We start from the raw sequence: 18,796 nt of genomic DNA, 5'->3' as shown, positions 1-18,796 counted from the left end.
GTGTGTGTGTGTGTGTGTGTGTGTGTGTGTGTGTGAGAGAGAGAGAGAGAGAGAGAGAGAGAGAGAGAGAGAGAGAGAGAGAGAGAGCGCGCCTGAGGAGACCAAGGAGTGCCTGGAAGGAGCTGTAGTTACACACAGGTTGCTGTAAGTCCGATGTGGGTGCTGGGCGCTGAAATCGGGTCCTCGGCAAGAACAGTATGTGTGTTGCTAACTATCCCTCTAACCCTTAGCTGGGCGGCGGCGGCGCACGCCTTTAATCCCAGCACTCGGGAGGCAGAGCCAGGCGGATCTCTGTGAGTTTGAGGCCAGCCTGGGCTACCAAGTGAGTTCCAGGAAAGGCGCAAAGCTACACAGAATAAACCCTGTCTCGAAAAACCAAAAAAAAAAAACAAAAAAAAAAAAAACAACAAACTCTCTAACCCAATTGCGTATTCCGGCAGGCAACATAAACAGCCTTTTTGAAGTATATTTTCCCTTTCACGAGAACTACCTGTATAAATGAGTTAGCACTTTCCGGAACCTTCCCTAAAGCGGGGCCTCTTGCCGTGCCTCAGGTTTAGGAACCACCACCCCCACCCACCCATACTCCTTGTTCTCCCAGTCTCCCCAGCTCCAGTCAACGCTGCTCTGCTTTCAGCCACTATTATTATAATTTCATTTTGGTTAGGAAAACAATAGTTTGTTATTTGGGTCATTTCGACTAACCCCAAGAAGAAAAATTTGTGAAGCCCAGGCAGGCCTGGCACCCCAGCTTCACCTTCCAGTAGCTGGCAGGGCGGTCCCCTCTGCTCCCGTGGCGTCCTGTGCCTGCGGCTGCTCCTCACCCCACCCTCTGTGTCCTCCCAGTTATCTGGGCACACACACAGCTTCTGGTCCTGTAGGAAGACAGGGCTCTTTCCCGTGTTTTAAAGCCAGTTTCACATGCCATGCTCAACAAAAGTTTCCCTAGCCTCCAGATAAAAGTGACTCTGAGAAGCCCCCCAGTGCTTCCCTGGGGCTCAGGAGGCTTCGCCAGGAGCCAGGACAGTACAGGCAGCTCTCCTCCCGGTTAAGGCCGAGTCCCAGGGCCGAGTCTGTCTCCTAACCCTTCCTTACCCTCTGTTTCTTCCCTTGCACAGGTCCTCACTGTTGGAATTGTTAACCGTTCTTTCATAAGGGACTGTGTGATCTGCCCTCAGTATGTAACCTGAGACATTCTTAAATAAATGAAGATTTGCTTAAATGAATGAAGATAAAAGCATACCACCTACCGGGCAGTGGTGACACACGCCTTTAATCCCAGCACTTGGAGGCAGGTGGATCTCAGTGAGTTGGAGGCCAGCCTGGTCTTCAGAGCGAGTTCCAGGACAGCCAGGGCTACACAGAGATACTTTGTCTTGAAAAAGAAAAGAAAAGAAAATGAGAAAAGCATACCACCTAAGTGTGTGTGGCTATCCACAGTTGTTCACACTTCTCTATTTCCTGTATATTTTGCCCGCCTCTTCCTGTATAATAATCTACTTGATAAATCTACTATCACCACCTACCTTCCTTCCTTCCTTCCTTCCTCCCTCCCTCCCTTCCTCCCTCCCTCCCTTTCCTCCCCCTCCATTTCCTTTCCCCTTCCCCTTCCCCTTCCCTTTCCTTCCTTCCTGTTTTTTGGGGGGAGGTCCTAGGGGGGGCTTGAACTTGCTATGTAGCCAGGATGACCTTGAACCCTTAATCCTTCTGCCTCTACCTCTGGAGTGCTGGAGTTACGAGCAGTGAGGTGGTGTGCCTGGTTTATGCAGTGTTGGGAACTGGACTGTGTATATGCTCGGCGAGTGCTCTACTACAGGAGCTGCGCGCCCCCCCCCCCCCCCCCCGGCCCTGGAGTTCATTGTTCTTGCTCCGTGTGTCCATTTGTTATTCTCTTAGCCAGTTGTTTGCACAGCAGACCCGGGACACTGATGGCTGGGTTGATGAGTTTACATTTGCTATCACACAGTCCGTTATGATTTTGTTGCTGCCGCTGCTGATGTTGCCAGTTATTTCTAGTCAGGGTCTTGCTAAACAGCTGTGCCGGCTGGTGGTAGGTCAGCTGGACACAGGCCAGAGTCGTTGGAGAGGAGGGAGCCTTAACTGACAAAAGGCTTCGGTAAGATGGGGCTGTAGGCAAGCCTCTAGGACATTTTCTTAATTAGTGATTGATGGGGAGGGTCCAGACCATTGTGGGTGGGGCATCCCTAGGATGCTGGTCCTGAGTTCTATAAGATAGCAAGCTGAGCAAGCCATGGGGAGCAAGCCAGTGAGCAGCGCCCCTCCATGGCCTCTGCATCAGCTCCTGCCTCCAGGTTCCTGCCCTGCTTGAGTTCCTGTCCTGACTTCCTTCAGTGATGGACTACAGTGTGGAAGTGTGAGCCAAAGAAACCCTTTCCTCTCCAACTTGCTTTATTGTCATGGTGTTTCCTCACAGCAATAGTAACTCTAAGACAACAGTCCAGGCTGGCTTTGAACTTGGGATCCTTCCGCCTCAGCCTCCAGTGTGCTACATTTGGTTTTAAAGTCGAGGTGTGATTCACCCTGCAACTGAAGCCTCCTGTCTAGATGGTCAGAGGAAGTTTGTCCACGGTCTCACTCTTGGCCCACACCCCACGCTTGGAGCCATGGGAGGGGGGGGCATGTCAGAGATGATCGCATGGGGCACTGTGTTTTAGGACAGACCAGATGCAGGTAGGGCCTGCCAAGGGCTGGAAGACATTCAGAACAGGGAAAGCCTGGGGGGTGATGGGGAAAAGAAAGGGATGATCACTTTCTTCTGGGAAAGGTGGCTGTTGAGTTCTGCGGGGAGGCAAATAGCTCTGGACAGCGAGGGGAGGAGAGGACATCGCAGCCAGGGACAGATAGAGGACAAGCACGGGATCGGGGAAGCTGAGTCCCAGAGGCTGAATGGAGAGATGAAAAGTGTGTGGACAGAGGAAAAGAGGAAGAGATGCGTGGGAGTGGGCAGTCGCCTCGCGCACAGATAAGCAGTTTGGTATCCCTTAGCAACACGGTCCCAGGTAATTCTGGTAGGACTGTGAAGGAAGCAGCCAGAGCCTAGAAGGTCGGTGGCAGGGAGCACGAGATGCAATGCCATTGTAGGGAGAAGGGACAGCTGAGGCTTGGGGGTGGCCGGGACCTGGGTGTTGTCACAGTAGTACCTGATAGGCAGAGCCGGCTTGGCCTAGCCTGGCTGCATGGTGCAGAGCAGAGAGGCCTTGGGGACCACGCCCCGGTGAAGTAGCTGGTCAGCGGAGGTGACAGGAACAAGGGTGGCTATGTAGCCAAGAGCTCCCCACGGTGTCACCCCTGGTCCGTGGCCTTGCAGGAGGGAGGGGTGCGCCTCTGCAGAGCCCTGTGTTCCAACACAGGCCTTCCTGTCTGTTCACAGGGGAGACCCAGGTGTGGTTGCTCCCAGGGATTCATCACAGGCCAAGCCTGGTTCCTTAACTGTCATCCACAGGCCTCGCTTTCAGCGGAGCTCTGCAGTATCTAGAAGTTGATCCCTTAAGGTTAATCCTTACAGGTCACGGCAGATTACAGTGCGCCCCGGGCCGATGCCAGACCCATGACAAACGCTGACTCACTTCATACCGAAGCAGCGGTTACTCAGAGCATCACCTTGGAAATGGCAGTCGTGAACGAAGTTCTCGCTTGGCCATGTGGTCTTTGGTTTGTTTGTTTGTTTGTTTGTTTTTTAAGGCCAGCATCCTCGCACACTTTTGCAGTATTGTTCAAGTGAGTTCCAAGCTCACCCAAAAGTTTCATATATTGAGGGCCCAGGAGATGCCTCAGCAGGTACAGATGCCGACTGCCGGCCGAGCTTAAGGACCTGAGTTTATTAATCCCCAGGACCCACATGGTAGAAGGAGAGGACCGGCTCCCCTAAGTCTCCCTCTGACGTTCACACACTTGTCATGGCATCCACATGCCTGTACATACCCAGTAATTAAAGTCTAGTATGCTGAAATTACTGTCTGCTCACCCACATTCCAAATTAATCTTCTGTGTTGGGGGTAGGGGGTCTCATGTAGTCCTGGATGCCCTGGAACTCACAGAGATCCTCCCACCTCTGCCTCCTGAGTACTGGGATTAAAGGCGTGCGCCACCGAGCCCAGATGTATTCCAGATTGTCTTTTTAAATGGTGCCTATGTTTTATCCCCCCCGTTCAAGGTGTCTATACTGAAAATTAAGTTCCCTTCACTGGGGTTGAGCGTGAATGCCGAAGTTCGGCGGTCCTTCTTCCTGTCTCCTGTCCGTCCCTGTGACGGAGACGGGGGACCTGCTGACAGGGTGGGTGCGGCAGAGGTTGTGCTGGTGGGTGGCAGGGAGAGGCTGAGCCCTGCCTCCCAGGGAGGGAGGACGCCAGGAAGCATGTGTCAGGCTGGTTTCCCGTGTGGGAGGGCGTCTTGGGGTTCAGGGCCCTCGTCTGTGCTTCCAGGCTGGAGGTTTGCAGTTCACCCTGAGCTCACATTTGAGCTGCCCTTGTAGCAGCCCTGCTTGCTCACGGCGAACTCCGAGTGTGTCGGGAGGTTTTGACTCCCTGAGACTCGCTCCATCCATGGTGACAATTCAAGACAGCATTTCTGGCTTCTTGCGGGAGGGCGAGTGAGGGGCTGGCTCCCCGACTCTTGGCCGGCTGCAGATGGGTACACATGCACACTCTCCAGACACTCATAACCGCACCACACTCACACATGCCCCCTCTCACACACCCCCTGACACGCAGCCCTCCTTTGCTCTCTACCATTTAACCCCCACCCCCACCCCCCACCTCTGCACAGTCATTTCTTCACTCACATGCCTTCCCAGCAGACAAAAGCCTCTGCTCGGCCTTCACCTCCTTCCTATGTTGGGAGCATGCTGGCCGGGCTCCCCCAGCCTCCAGTGGGCCGACAGCCGTGTCTGGGAAGTAGGTGGTGTGTACGGTACCCCTTTGTTCCGGGCTCATGAGCGATTATTCTCTCATGGGTTGATGGTTCTGAGACAGGGTTAGGTTTTACTCATTGTAGTAACTTTGCACAACTTAACAATAGAAGGTTCCTGTGTGGAAGCGTACACATCCGGGTCTTTCATTAGCCATGTGCTCACTTCTGACGCAAAGAAAGAGGGAGTGGGTAGGGCCACCACACCATGCTGGCCAGGCTGGCCATGGAAGGAGAGGATTACGAACACCGCCTTCGCTTGGATTGGAAAGGACGCTGAATGTCTTTTCTCTTCTTCCTTTTTAGATTCAGAACATGAACAACATCATCTCCTTCCCTTTGGACAGTCTGCTGAAAGGAGACCTGAAAGGCGTGAAAGGGGTACGTGTTCCAACGTCACGGGGGTCACGGCGGCGTCAGCTGCACCCCACCCAGCGCGTGCGGCCACCGGCATGGCGTCTGCTTTGTTTCCTTTAATTTGACGTTTTGATGCCACCGCCGCCGCGGTGCCTCTTGGCCTGTGGGTTCTTCTGTTGCTGGTGCTGCCAGCTCAGGAGAGGGAGAACACAGAGGAGGGAATGAGCCAGTTGGAGGCTAACGCGCCAGAGGGTTCCCTCGGTGCCCCCCCCCTTACCCCCCGGAGCACAGAGACGAGGCAGCCTCTGGTTTCCTAGCTGCTGCATGTGCTGCCCCTTTATTCCTGGGAAAAGGATCCCAGCAGGGACGGAAAAGTCTCATAAGCATGACTGACTACGTGTACTCTATCCTCCGGAGGACGCTGGCTGTTTGGACAGGCCTGGACACTTAGGCCGCCGAGGCCTTGTCGTACTTAGTAAATAATGCAGGAACTATTATTAGTCCTCAGGGCTGGAGGGATGTTTGGCTGGGGCCCTTGAGAGACCTGGGTCTTTATGTGCATGTGATTTCTGGGTCTCATCTAGGCGCAGCCCGTCTGGACCGTCTTGGGGACCTCTGCCTACACCTCCCGCTGTGTCCCTTGCAAAGCATGCAAGGAGAGAGCTGATAGGACCCAGGGTCATTACGGGTTTTCCCCGTGCAGGCCCGGAAATCAGGCCAACTGATTTACCAGGAAACAAACCAACAAACAGAACAGCAAAGGGGTAGGAGGTTGCCTTCCTCAGAGGAAAGACGTGTCCCGTAGCGGAAGCAGGGATCCGCACACCATGTGCCAGGCTGTCAGGAGCAGGAGGGCACAATCCATGTTCCACTGGAGACACAAAAATTAAACACAGAAAAGAATCTTGTTGAAGGGAAACAGACTGGGTGGGAACCTTTTGACAGACTTGAGGCCTCAGGAATTTTTTTTTTAATACTAGCCAAGCCTTATTAAGAGATCAAGACTCTTCAGCTCTATAAACACTGAGTTCAGAAGGACAGAGAGCCCAGGGAGACAGAGGAAAATAGGATGGAGGTGGACGTGGGCATGGACGATGGGCATGTTGTTTGGCTTGCTTAATGCTTTTTTGTTTGTTTGTCTTGTTTTTTTTGAGACAGGGTTTCTCTGTGTAGCTTTGTCTCTTTCCTGGAACTGGCTTTGGAGACCAGGCTGGCCTCAAACTCACAGAGATCCGCTTGTCTCTGCCTCCCGAGTGCTGGGATTAAAGGCGTGTGCCACCACCGCCCGTCGTATAATGCATATTATAAAGGAGAAAGAAAGAAAAGGAGGAAAGGCTGGCCAGTCCATCCCTAGGCTCAGAGGCACCTGGTTCTTCTTTTTAATTGGCTCCCACGCATGACTTCTTTCAGAGGCTAGAGCCTGTGCTGAACCAGTTCAGGGATACGGTGTGTTTGCCTTGCACAGAAGTTAATGATTAACTAAACTTACTCACCAACCCTCTGTTTACAGGATCTGAAAAAGCCCTTTGATAAAGCTTGGAAGGACTACGAGACCAAAATGTGAGCGTTTTTATTTTTATTTAATTTTTTAAAGTATATATAGGTAATTTGAGATTTCAGTTTTAAGTCAGTTTTAAGGTTTTTGTTGCTTGAAGGCATTGTCGGAATAAACCCAATCCAGGAAAGGATTTGCCTAAAGCTGCCTCGTGATGACAGGCGTACCTGTTGTCTGAGTTTGGAGATGGTGGCTTCTTCCGGCAAGCGCTGTGGTGTCTTGGGGGTCATAGAACAGTATTTCACATCATGTCTTCCCGGTGATTCATTAAACAAGCAAGCTTCTGGAGCCAGGGAAATGGCTCAGGGGGCAAACCACTGACCACGTCAATGCAGAGACCCGAGCCCCCAGAACTCATGTAAAAAGCCAGCTGCAGGAGTGTGTCCGGGATCGCAGAGTTCCTGGGAAAGGTGGGAGGTGGAGACGGGAGAGCTCTGGAAGCTGGTGGGCCAGGTTGCCCCTTTCACAGTGGCAAACAAGAACCCTGTCTCACACCAGGACTGACACCTGAGGATGCCCTCTGACCTCTGAGTTCCTGCCAGGATACCTGCACAGAAGCAGGCATACCTCCACACACCAAGTTGTTTTTTGTTTGTTTGTTTGTTTTGTTTTGAAGTGTGCTCTTAGCTCTGAGCCCCTGTTTATCTGAAATACTAAATCTCTTGTTTTTAGGACTGCAAGCCTCAAGTGCTTCAGTTTTACTCGGTTTCTTTGTTGCTAGGGAGGCACGTAGTGCTGGGGCTCGGCGACTCTGAGACCTGAATCTCGGTCTCTGCTGAAGGTCAGTCCGCTCCTGGCCGGCCACAGGCAGCTAAAACACTTCTCATCCGTTTCTCATTCCAAAGGCAGGGAAAATAAGGCCAGGTAGAAAAAGCCAGTAATGGGGGTCCTCGAGGGTCTCAGTTGTTTAAATGCTGGAGAAATCGACAGTTCTTTTAAAGGTTTCTGTTTACTTTGTGATCTGCCCGGGGGCTGAAGGCATTTCCTGAATGAAAGACGCTTTCCTACGGTGCCAGCTGGTGAAGTGGAGGGTGCTAGGAAGGAAATCATTTCAGATGCCACTCTGTTTTAACTGGGTTCGTTGTTTTTCTTTTTTCTTTCTTTTTTTTTTTTTTTAAGCCACCCTGGGGTTTTTCTCCCATCAATGAACAATCACATAGCACACATTTTATGCCACACCTCGAAATCCATTCCACCTGTGGAAATATTACGTTTCTGTCTGGAGACTGCCTGGGTCTCAGGTCTGGCGTTTCACTGGTGGGATCCACTCATCCACTCAGCAGGAGTGGAATGAAACTGGGGATCTCTTCAACCCAGGGAGACTCCCAACCATTATCCCTGGCCACTTAGTCTCTTTTAACCGTGCTAAGTTCAGTGATGTAAGCACATTGCTAATACTACTAGCTGGGGGTTGTCACTTGCTTACCCAGAAAGAGGGTCTCAAGCCAGGGTCAGAAACGGGACTGACTAACTCCTGTCGGGCTGTCCATGCACATTGCTCCTTACCCAAGAACTTGCTTAGAGCTGTGGGTGGTGAGAGCGGGGTAGATGCCGAGAACACTGTGGGAGGGAGGCCTCTGGTTGTGAAGAGAAAGCCTTCGGGGAGGAAGGCATCACACTCTCCAAGATGAAGCTTTCCCTGCTCAGCGTAAGGACAGAACCGCCTAGAGTTTCAGAGTCTGGCGTGGAGGGCACAGAGCCTTTTAAACTCGAAGCAACCTGAGGACACATCAAAAAGTGAAGTGTGAACCTAAGTAGTGTTATCAGTAAAAACCAGGAGTCAGATATCAGGGATAATAACCTTATAGATGGGGAAGCTGCCACCAGTGACTTCTTACCTCTCTGGATCCTCCCACCGAAAGGACCGAGATCCTGTCTCTGCCCCGCCTTATCACTTCCTGTCTCTGCCTTCCGAGTGCTGGGATTAAAGGCCTGAGCCTCCCAAGTGTTGTGAGATTAAAGGCGTGTGCCACCACTGCCTGGCCTCCTCTGTGGTTGACTAGTGGCTGGCTCCACCCTCCGATCTCCAGGCCAGCTTTATTTGCGAGAACACAAACAACATCACACACCACGAATAGCTCCTCTATCCCGAGAGGCCTTGCCGTGTGTAATAACTAGGTTTGAAATGCCTTCAGGATTCCTCCGCAGTGGCTCTGGACTGAATATTTAGATACGTGGCCCGTGGCCGCAGAATTGTGTGAGGCGTCTAGAGGCTGTAGTGCCCCGTGGTCACGGCTCCATTAAGGTGCCTGAATTCACTGGACAGTGTCCCCGCCAAGTGACCTCCTGCTTCTGGACACGCTTGTCACCCTCCCTCAGAGCGTGAGGTTTACCTCGTGTGCTCAGACAAGAGAGCTGATGTCCTTGCATCTTCCACGTACATACCCAAACAGATCCACGTACGTGTACACACACACACACACACACACACACACACACACGCACGCACACACACACACACGCACACGCACGCACGCACGCACGCATGCACGCACTCTGCCTCCTCTGACGGGGAACCGGCAAGTAGCCCGTTTAATCATCAAACAGCTTTTAAAGAAAATGCCGGCTGTGTCTGGGTGTGTGACCTGAGGCTCGGCAGGAAGTGCCTCCTTCCGTGGCTGATGTGACTCTGTGACGCCGTTTGCCTTGGCGATGGTTCTGGGTGTGTGCCCAGCTGGTCGGTTTATACCTGAACCGCACACACGTGACATTTAGGTAAAGTAGCTCATCATGACGTCACCGTGGGAAGGGTCATGAAGGAAGAGAACCCATGAACGACGTGATACTGTAGCCGAGACGACGGTGACTTTGCTCAATGAGGCCCAGAGGGTGCCAGTGGCGGTCCCTAGGGAGAGGCTGACAGTCTAGTGCAAGGGGGTGTGGCCTTCTAGCTCCTGGGACGCGGATCGGACCCAACAGGGGCCTAGGCAGCATCTGTGAGTGAGCAGCGGGGAGGCCGAGTCTGAAGCGTTTTTGTGACAAGGGCCGTTGGCTTTCTGCGCGAGTTAAGAGGTCACCTGCTCTGAAGAGCAGGGCGAGCGTTCGTCTCAGCAGATGACTCCGAGGCTGTCCAGCGGGGAGTGCTGGGCCGCACGGCCCCTTGATTTGACCTTGCTCTTTGCTCGTACACAGAACCAAAATAGAGAAGGAGAAAAAGGAGCATGCCAAGCTCCATGGGATGATCCGGACTGAAATTAGCGGGGCTGAGATCGCGGAGGAAATGGAAAAGGAGAGACGGTTCTTCCAGCTGCAGATGTGTGAGGTGAGGCGCTGTGGCGGGAAAGGAGGTGCGGGCCGAGCCACGGGCGCAGGCCTGCTCTCCAGCGGGGTCTTCTCCGGAGACCCGCGGCTTCCCTGACAACGGGATTGCATTTCTGGGCCAAAGGTTTGTTTCCTTAGAGGACTCCTAGCTCCTTCCCGGTGTGTGGGTTTAGGTCAGTCGGAGGAGACGTGACTCTGAGGGTAACAGCACTCGCTGCTCCGCCATGAGGACCTGAGTGTGGATCCTTGCACCCAGGTCAGGCTGCCCACAGCTCCTGTCATTCCAGCTCCAAGAGATGGGACACCCTCTTCTGGCCTCCAGATAGACCTGGGCCCACACTCACCCCCACCCCACCCCACCCGACTCGGAAATCTTTTTTTTTTGTTTCTTTAAGTAGAAGAGAGAGAACTTAAGAATAACTTCTCTGGCTTCCCGTACTTTCTCAAGAGCTGGCTAGAAAACTTTTTTTGATGCTTTTAAGAGTTCTATTACAGCTGGGTGGTGGTGGTGGCGCATGCTTTTATCCTAGCACTTGGGAGGCAGAGCCAGGCAGATCTCTGTGAGTTCGAGGCCAGCCTGGTCTACAGAGTGAGATCCAGGACAGGCACCAAAACTACACAGGAAAAAAAAAAAAAAGAGTTCTATTCCACTTACGGGGTCACTGAAAGGGAGGCCTGAAGAGTCAGCCCGAAGACATTCATGGTACCCACAGCATCCTTGCTGTCCAGTTCCCAGACATCACCTGCCCTGAGGCTCTTGCTTCCTATGGCCTTGGCTTGTGTCCTGGAGACGGGGAACAGACACCCAGGAGCCTTTATCAAGATCAGAGACCAAGGAGCATGAAGGCTTCTGTGAGTGTGTGTGAAAAAAGGCCCCGGTCTCTCCCTGGAGTCTACATTAGTGTAATTCCTGACCAGTGGTACTTGTCATACCCCCTTAAACAGGGCACTATTTTTAAAAAAAGGCCATCGTAAGCCTTCCTTCCTATTCTTCTCTGTATGCTTTATGGATTGTCTCTTATAATAAGTTCCGGTAAGTAGAATTTCCGGGTCAAAGAGCGTACACATTTTAAGTCTTGATACATTGCCAAACATTTTATTAATGATTGTATCATTTTGGTCCGTTGCCAGATATCCAATTAACAGTGACTCAGTATCAAAAAGGAAGGAGAACAGGACACATAGGCAGTTCTTACAGAGAGAAGAAAATTTGTTGTTACGGTTTCAGAGCGGCTTCCTGTCCCCTCACTGGCCTGCGCGGCTGGCCTGGGAGGGTTCCTGGACTTGGGCTCATCCTGAGACAGCTGGGAACTCACAGGGCTTTACCTCAGGTTAGCAGGTTTTCCTGGGCCCTCCTGTCTCAAAGAGGAGATGTGCTCAGGATTCCTTCCTTTTTTTTTTTTTTTTAATAATTTATTTTTATTTTATGTGCATTGGTGTTTGCCTGCATGTATGTTTGTGTGAGGGTGTCAGGTCTTGGAGTTACAGACAGTTGTGAGCGGCCATGTGGGTGCTGGGAATTGAACCCAGGTCCTCTGAGAAGAGCAGTCAGTGCTCTTAACCACTGAGCCATCTCCCCATACTACCACCTCACAGTGAGGGGGAAGGGGAGTTTATAGAGCCCTGTTCCGCCATACACTTTTAGGAAGGGACAGATGCATTTTATAATGTCTGGGCTTCCTGCTGAGTGGTCCTTAATGGATCCTCCGGGTTAGAAGTGGCTTTGATAGAATTTAACTTAAAACTCACCTTTTTAGCACTCATGTCTAGGGAGAAGTGCTTTGGGTCAGCAACATGGTAACCAATTCTCAGCTATTGGATGCTAGCAGTTAGTGTTGAAGACAAGGAGCTGACACAGAAAGGGACTTGAAGCTGGGCGTGGTGGCTGCAAATGCCATTGACCTCAGTCCAGGCCCCCGCAAAAAAGGGTCCTTGTAGGCGGAGTTTTCCTGTCCTGCAACGACTCTCAAATAAAAACAGTGAGACGTAAGATTATTTACAAATGCTCGGCCAATAGCTCAGGCTTATTACTAACTAGGTCTTACATTTTAAGTTCACTCGTATTTCTCATTTACACTCTGCCACTTGGCGCTACCTTTATTAGCATGGCATGTTCATCTCTTCCCTCTGCATCTGACTGGTGACTCCAGACTCCGTCCTTCCTCATCCCAGCATTCTCAGTTTGGCTTTCCCACCTAACTGTATCCTGCCCAGCTATTGGCCAGTCAGCTTCTTTATTAAACCAATCACAGCGACATATATTCACACTGTGTACAGAAGGATTATTTCACGGCAGGACCCGAGTAGAGGAAGATACATAGGAAGATCCAAGATAGTCAGACACACCCATTCATTCCAGGCATTCTCCTCCCATGCATCCAGAGTAAGCATGTCCTGGCTGAATATGGTAGACTGTCTAGTTAGGATATGTGGTTCTTAACCACTGGATTACCTGGCCATCATAGCATTTTAGTCATGTCCGCAGAAAGCACCTAGCATCTACCACAAGCTCTGCCCAGTCTACAAGCTGTTAAAGAAGTCAAGAGAAAGTCAGTCTCGAACAGGGGCGTGGCCCAGTCGGTAGCACGCACACCCAGTGTGCCCAGGCCCCTGGGGTCTATCTCCAGCCCTGCATAAGCCAGGTGTGGGGGCGCACGCCTGTATCCCAGCACTTGAGAGGTGGAAGCGAGGGGATCAGAAATCCGGGGTACTCCTTGACTGTATGGCGAGTTCAAGGCTAGCCTGGGCTAGGAGAGACCCTGTTTCAGAAGGTCGTCAGAAGCTCCCGTCCTCGTCGTCTGCTGATTTCTGCAGCGCCCTCTCCTGTTTCTCCACAGTATCTCCTGAAGGTGAACGAAATCAAGGTGAAAAAGGGGGTGGATTTGCTTCAGAACCTGATCAAGTACTTCCACGCCCAGTGCAAGTAAGTAGCGCCCCTCCCTCCCTCCTCCCTCCTCCTTCCCCCTCCCTCCTCCCTCCCTCCTCCCTCCTTCTTTCTGTGCCTCTCCATGGGCAGCAGCTTCCAGTGGATAACATTGTGCTGAGGGGATAAACACTCACTTCCTGGAAGTTACCAGGGGAAGCGGTGTGAGGATATAACTCATTGGTAGCTCACTCTTGGCCTGGCATGTGTGGGGGCCCAGGTTCAATCCCCAGAACTGGGGGGGGGGAGGAAAAAAAAAAGAAAGAAAGAAATTATCATGAGCTGGGGCTGGGGGGGTAGCTGAGTTTGTAGAGTGTTTGCCTAGCACCAGGGAGGGGGGGGTTAAATTTCCCACACTGTGTAAACCAATGTGGTGGCACACACCCGTAACCCCGGTGCTCCTGGGAGGAAGAGGCAGAAGGAGCAAAAGTTGAAGGTCATCCTTGGCTATATAGAGAACCAGCCTGGGCTACATGAGGCCCTGTCAACGATTGATTGATTGATTGAATGAATGAATGAATGAATGAATGAATGACCATGGAGGAAAGAAATGCCCAGAATACAACACAGATGAACCTTGACTATGTAGAGGGAAGGAAGACAGAGACATAAGGTGACATTGTATGACTCTGTGTATTTGACAAGTGTAATGACAGGGTGCGCCGGAGGCCTTGGAGGGTTGGGCCGATGTGCCCGGTGGGTGAGGGAGACACGCCACACAGATGCAGCAGGCAGCGGTGCGGCGCAGTGGGAAGTCACTCATACCATGCAGACACCGCGTGGAGAGTTTATTATAATATATATAGAGAGGGAAAGAGGGCAGGCGGAGGTGTGCGCACCTCATGTCGAGAAAGGGAGGAAGGGGAAGAGGAAGAAGAAGGAAGGGGCTTTTCCTTAAAGGGGCTTTACGTCCGGACGCAGGGTGGGCTCCCAAGGGGCTGGCCGGAGTGCCAACCACAAGTCAGGGTCAACGCACCTTTACAGACAGCAGCTGCTTAAGCACTTACCACAGGAGAGGAGGATCTGGGTCCTGACCCACGGGTGTGCTCCTGCTTTCGGGCGATAACAGGAACGTTCTGATTGCGGACCCCTGTCAGTATTCTGAAGTCTACAGCGGTGTTCGCTTCCAAAGAGGGATCCTAACAGCTTGAGGTCGTCGTGTCTCAATAAAGAATAGAAGTATTTCTATTCTTTATTCTAAAGATATTGTATTCTAAAGATACAGTAATTTAAAACTGACAATAATTGTCAAATATATTTTGTGTGGTCCGACACATGATCTCAGGTTTTGTTGGTTTTGAAAGAGAAGGGAATCAGCATTGGTTTGATATATTAAGACAGTACTTTCGTACCTTGCGGGTCTTCGAAAGTCAATAGGAAAGAAAGAGAATCTTCCTGGTCTGGGCACTTAGCTTTGCTGTGGACGTCAGCCTACCCCACGCACGGTTCCTGTTTCTGTCACAGGCCCCCGACCACTGGGATAAGTACACACCCGTGGGTTCCTCACATACCCGTGGGTTCCTCATGTACCCGTGGGTTCCTCACGTACCCGTGGGTTCCTCACACACCCGTGGGTTCCTCACGTACCCGTGGGTTCCTCACTCACTCACCTGGTAGACTTTGGTGGGGTTTGTGTTTATATAAGGCCCTATGCGAGGTGCCAAGATAAAGGGATGTGGCTGGGGAGATGGACATGGGAATCGGACGTTCGCAGAAGTGTTCTGAAGGCTGGAGACAGGGTTCAGCGGTTAAGAGTCCTGTCTGCTCTTCCAGAAGCCTCAACTTGGATTCCCAGCAGCTTACAACCACCTGTAACTCTAGTTCCAGGGGGATCTGACTCCTCTTCAGACCTCCGAAGGCTCCTGCAGGCACAGGGTGCGCGCGCGCACACACACACACACACACACACACACACACACACGCTCAGACACACACACACTCACATCCACATAAAGTTAAACAGATAACGTTATTTAAAAAGAGTGGCCTCGGACAATGGACTGCCATAGAGTAGTCTAGGATGACCTAGCTAGCATGGTTGGACTGCTCACAGCTGAGTGGCAAGTGTCAGTCGGTTTGAGAAATCCTTCAGAGGTCAAGCTGCTACACCTGTTTGTTTACCGCCCCGGAATGGGCTTTGCCTGGGGCTGGTGTCCCCGCCCACACTTTGATCCCTCGCCCGGAATGTCCTCTGGCTTCTTCTGTGCGCCAGAGGACACACCTGGTTCATGAGCAGCAGCCCGGATGGGATGGAGCCTGGTCTTCCTGCCTCTGCAGCTCCCTCTGTGTGCTCAAGCTCTGTGTGGCATCCCCATGTCCAGGGGTGCCGTGTGGACCAGCCACGTCCATGCAGCAGGGCCTCGTGTGCTCGCCTCAGGCTGCTTAGCTGTTGATTCTCCGCGTGGCTGTGGTGACTCCGCGTTCATGATCAGGTGGAACCCATGCTGGGAAAGACTGGTCCGGGGCCCAGCGTCGGTGGAGAGGAGCTGGAATGTCTAGAATTCTTACGGTGGTTTCCCCCGACAGACTCAAAGTGCAAAGACTGCTGAGCAGATCGGCTGCTCCGTCCCCATAACCCGGTTGCCAGGCTGCGAAGGAAGTCGGTTGCTTCCTTGTTGAGTTTTTATTTTTAGGAAAAAGTTATTCTCAGATTTCCTTTTTTTTCTATTTTATTTTGCACAAACTACCAGTTGGGTAGCAACAGGCCACTGTGGAAAGTGAATTACTTGACCTTTTATGGACACGCGCTCAATAACCTTCTAAAATCTGAATCTTCCCGTTTCCTCCTTGGTTGAGGGCTGGTGTACCGGTGTGTGGGGGTTGTGTCCTCACAAGGTTTAATTCGTACTTGGGAGATAAAACAAAGCCTGAGAGGCTTGGCTTCCGGACCCTGAGAACCTGAGGTCATGTGTGTTCTGCATGTTGTGAAGTCCTTCACACTCCCTCCTCAGGTGTCCTGGTCTCAGGGCTTACTCATCACAGCTGTCTTCTATGTGGCATCTAGATCTTCAGAACGACTTACATGCACCTTAAATTTGCTTTTTACATTCATTTTTGCTTGTTACATTTTGTAGTGCTTTATTTTTTAAAGTATTTTGAAGAATACATCATATTGTTGTTTTTGTTGTTTTATTTCATATAAAGAGAGCGCTTGTATCCCTGGAGCAGCTGAGGATTTGTCTTCTGCTGCCGGGCAGAGAGGGTGCTGTTCTGTAATAGACCACAGAAGCAGGCAGCCCTTGAAACAGTAACTAAAAGATGCCGTGACTCTCTGCAAGGTGGTGACTCCCTGCGAGGTGGAAGTGTGTGTGAATTGCCTTGCGCACTGAGAACATACTGCTCAGAGCGAGCGATGAAGGTCATCTGTTGCCTGAAGGACTTGAGATATTGCGTTGATGAGGCTTGGGAACAGGAGCTGTGGAGGAGTTGGCTTTCACGCCAGGAAGGGTGGGTACCATGGGCGGATCCTCAGCAGATGGGGTACCTGTCCTGATGTGATGGTCGCGTGAGCATGAGGTGATTTGCACAGTGTGAGGTCCAGGAGAGGCCCCAAGATTGCATCTAAATGGTCCTGTTTTCAAGGCTTGAAAGTCTGGTTGAACCGGCTAGAAAATGCCTGACTTGCTAACACTAATGGTTAAAGGCCCTTTGACTGAAGCTTGGAAAAGTGCCAGCAGGCTTGGGGGAACTTTCGCAGGGGACACGCACCTGTGAATGTCACAGTGACTGACGGAGGCCACTGAAGCAGCCTTCGAGCGCCTTAGCTTTGAAGATGCTGTGGCACCAGCCCGGCCTCCTCCGTAAGGAGGGCACAGACAGATGGGAGCTTGTGTTATGAATTATTGTGCAGGGGGTGAGGGGTGCTAGGGTATCCCGTGAGTGCAGGGAGACATGCTGGGCAGATGGAAGCCGTGTGGGCATGGCAGCGGCGGCCAATAGTTCACAACCCAGACGCTGCATCCGCGTGCAGAGTTTATTATAAAAGAGAGGGATGAAGAGAAAGATAGGAAAGAGAGAGAGAGAGGTTGAGGGTGAGCATCCTCGTGGGATGAAAAGCGAAGACTGAGGAAGAGGAGGAGTTTTTCCCTTAGAATGAGGCTTTCACATCAGGACACAGGGCAGTGCCAAGGGGTGGGATTTCAAGGGGCGGGACAGAATATTACCAGTTTGGAAGTCAGAGCAGGAGCTCAGGTTAGGGGGGTTCGATGAAAACCACGGTTTTAGCCCGTCACTCTCCTGAGTGTAGCCTCCAGGAAACGCATATGCGTGAGCGAGCCAGGCTGCCGAGACCTTGACCACACTCTGGCTCTCTCCGTTGACCCCGGGGAGGGTTGCCAGGCTGCAGCGGTGCCTAGGGCTGTGCACCTGTCCCTCCCCAGGTACGCGCCCTCACATGCTGCCACGGTTCCCCCCCTTTCCTATACTCGGGTTTATCTCTTCCTTTCTCTCTTGTGACCTACCTACATGGGGAGTGACCGAGGAAATCATTACGTAAAGAAAATCTGTAACTAAAGCATAGAGATCACGTGACTTCACGACAGGAGCAGCCCTGTTTCTTTCCGGTTCCCATGACTCTTCAAGATTTCTTCGTCACTTTAGGAAGCCCAGAGAGGCAGGGGACCTGGCCTGTTTGCACTAGTTCTGGCCACAAATATCTGGACAGATCACGCTGACATGGGCACTTAATTGCTAATCCAGAAGCATGTTCTGTGTTCAGAAAACAAAACCCAGATAAGTCAAGAATGGACAGCAACTGTGTGTGTATCTGAAGAGTGAGATGAGAGCAGCCTAGCAGACTGGCCTCAGTAGGTCCTGTTAGCTGCATGTCATGGGCCATAGCAAACACGGTGTGGGTGTGGGTGTGCGCGCGTGCGTGCGTGCGTGATCACTAAGTCGAGTGACAGGGCACATTGTTTTCATGACCCTTCTCTTGTCCTGTTTGCTTGATGTCATGGTCCATAGCCCACTTGGCGTGTGTGTGTGTGTGTCCGTCCGTGTGTCCGTCCATGTCCCATCACTAAGTTGAGTGACAGGCTACATTGTTTTCACGCCCCTACCGTTCTGTGCCACACTTAGTATAAAAGAGTCTCACAGACCATTTGGTGAACTCAAAGGGAAAAAAGAAAAATCACCTAGGTAAACACGTGTGTGAGACCTGGTCTCTCTCTTCTCTCTCCCAGATTTTTATTATTTATTTTTGAAGTGTGTGTGTGTGTGTGTGTGTGTGTGTGTGTGTGTGTGTGTGTGATACGTGTGTGCCATGGGGTGACCCCGAGGTCAGAAGACACCTTTGGGATCCCGTTCTCTCCTCATAGTGCTGCTGTGTGTGCTTCCAGCCAGCTCTTGTCTTCACACCCCCCGGAAGAGTGCTGGGATTAGGGGTGAGCACCACATCTGACATCTGGCGTTTTCTGTAGGTTTCCTGGGAAGGGTGGAGTTCTGGGTGTCAGGCTTATAAAGCGAGCGAATTTACCCAGACCTCCGGGGCAGCCTTCCCATGCCTCCCAACAGGGTGCATTAGTTACTTTAACTGTTGTTGTGATAAAATAGCCAATAAAAGCGTGCTGAGGCTCGTGGCGTGTGTAGATGGAGTCTGCCAGAGGGGGAGGCTCAGGTCGCAGCCGAGGTGGCTGGTCACGTGACGTAGGGAGGCAGGGAGAGGCCTTCAGCCAGCTTCAGCCGGCTTTCTCCCTCTTATTCCGTCCGGGACCCCAGCTCACGGGATGGTGCCACTCACATTCCTCCTGGCCTTCCCTGCTTGGGTCAGCCTCTCT

General features: G+C 51.9%; 1 protein-coding gene across 1 annotated transcript in view; it reads left to right on the top strand.

Annotated features, from left to right (window-relative positions):
* The window catches only part of Asap2 (ArfGAP with SH3 domain, ankyrin repeat and PH domain 2), a 165,694-nt gene that overhangs the window by 85,446 nt on the left and 61,452 nt on the right, over nt 1-18,796 (top strand). Inside the window, 4 exon segments of the mRNA XM_037198170.1 lie at nt 5,233-5,307; nt 6,794-6,843; nt 9,971-10,100; nt 12,937-13,022. Coding sequence (XP_037054065.1) covers nt 5,233-5,307; nt 6,794-6,843; nt 9,971-10,100; nt 12,937-13,022 — 341 coding nt within the window.

This window comes from Peromyscus leucopus, chromosome 22 (assembly GCF_004664715.2).
Source record: "Peromyscus leucopus breed LL Stock chromosome 22, UCI_PerLeu_2.1, whole genome shotgun sequence".
NCBI lineage: Eukaryota > Metazoa > Chordata > Mammalia > Rodentia > Cricetidae > Peromyscus > Peromyscus leucopus.
The sequence above is the reverse complement of the archived record's forward strand: the minus strand, read 5'-3'. Positions and strand labels throughout refer to the sequence as shown.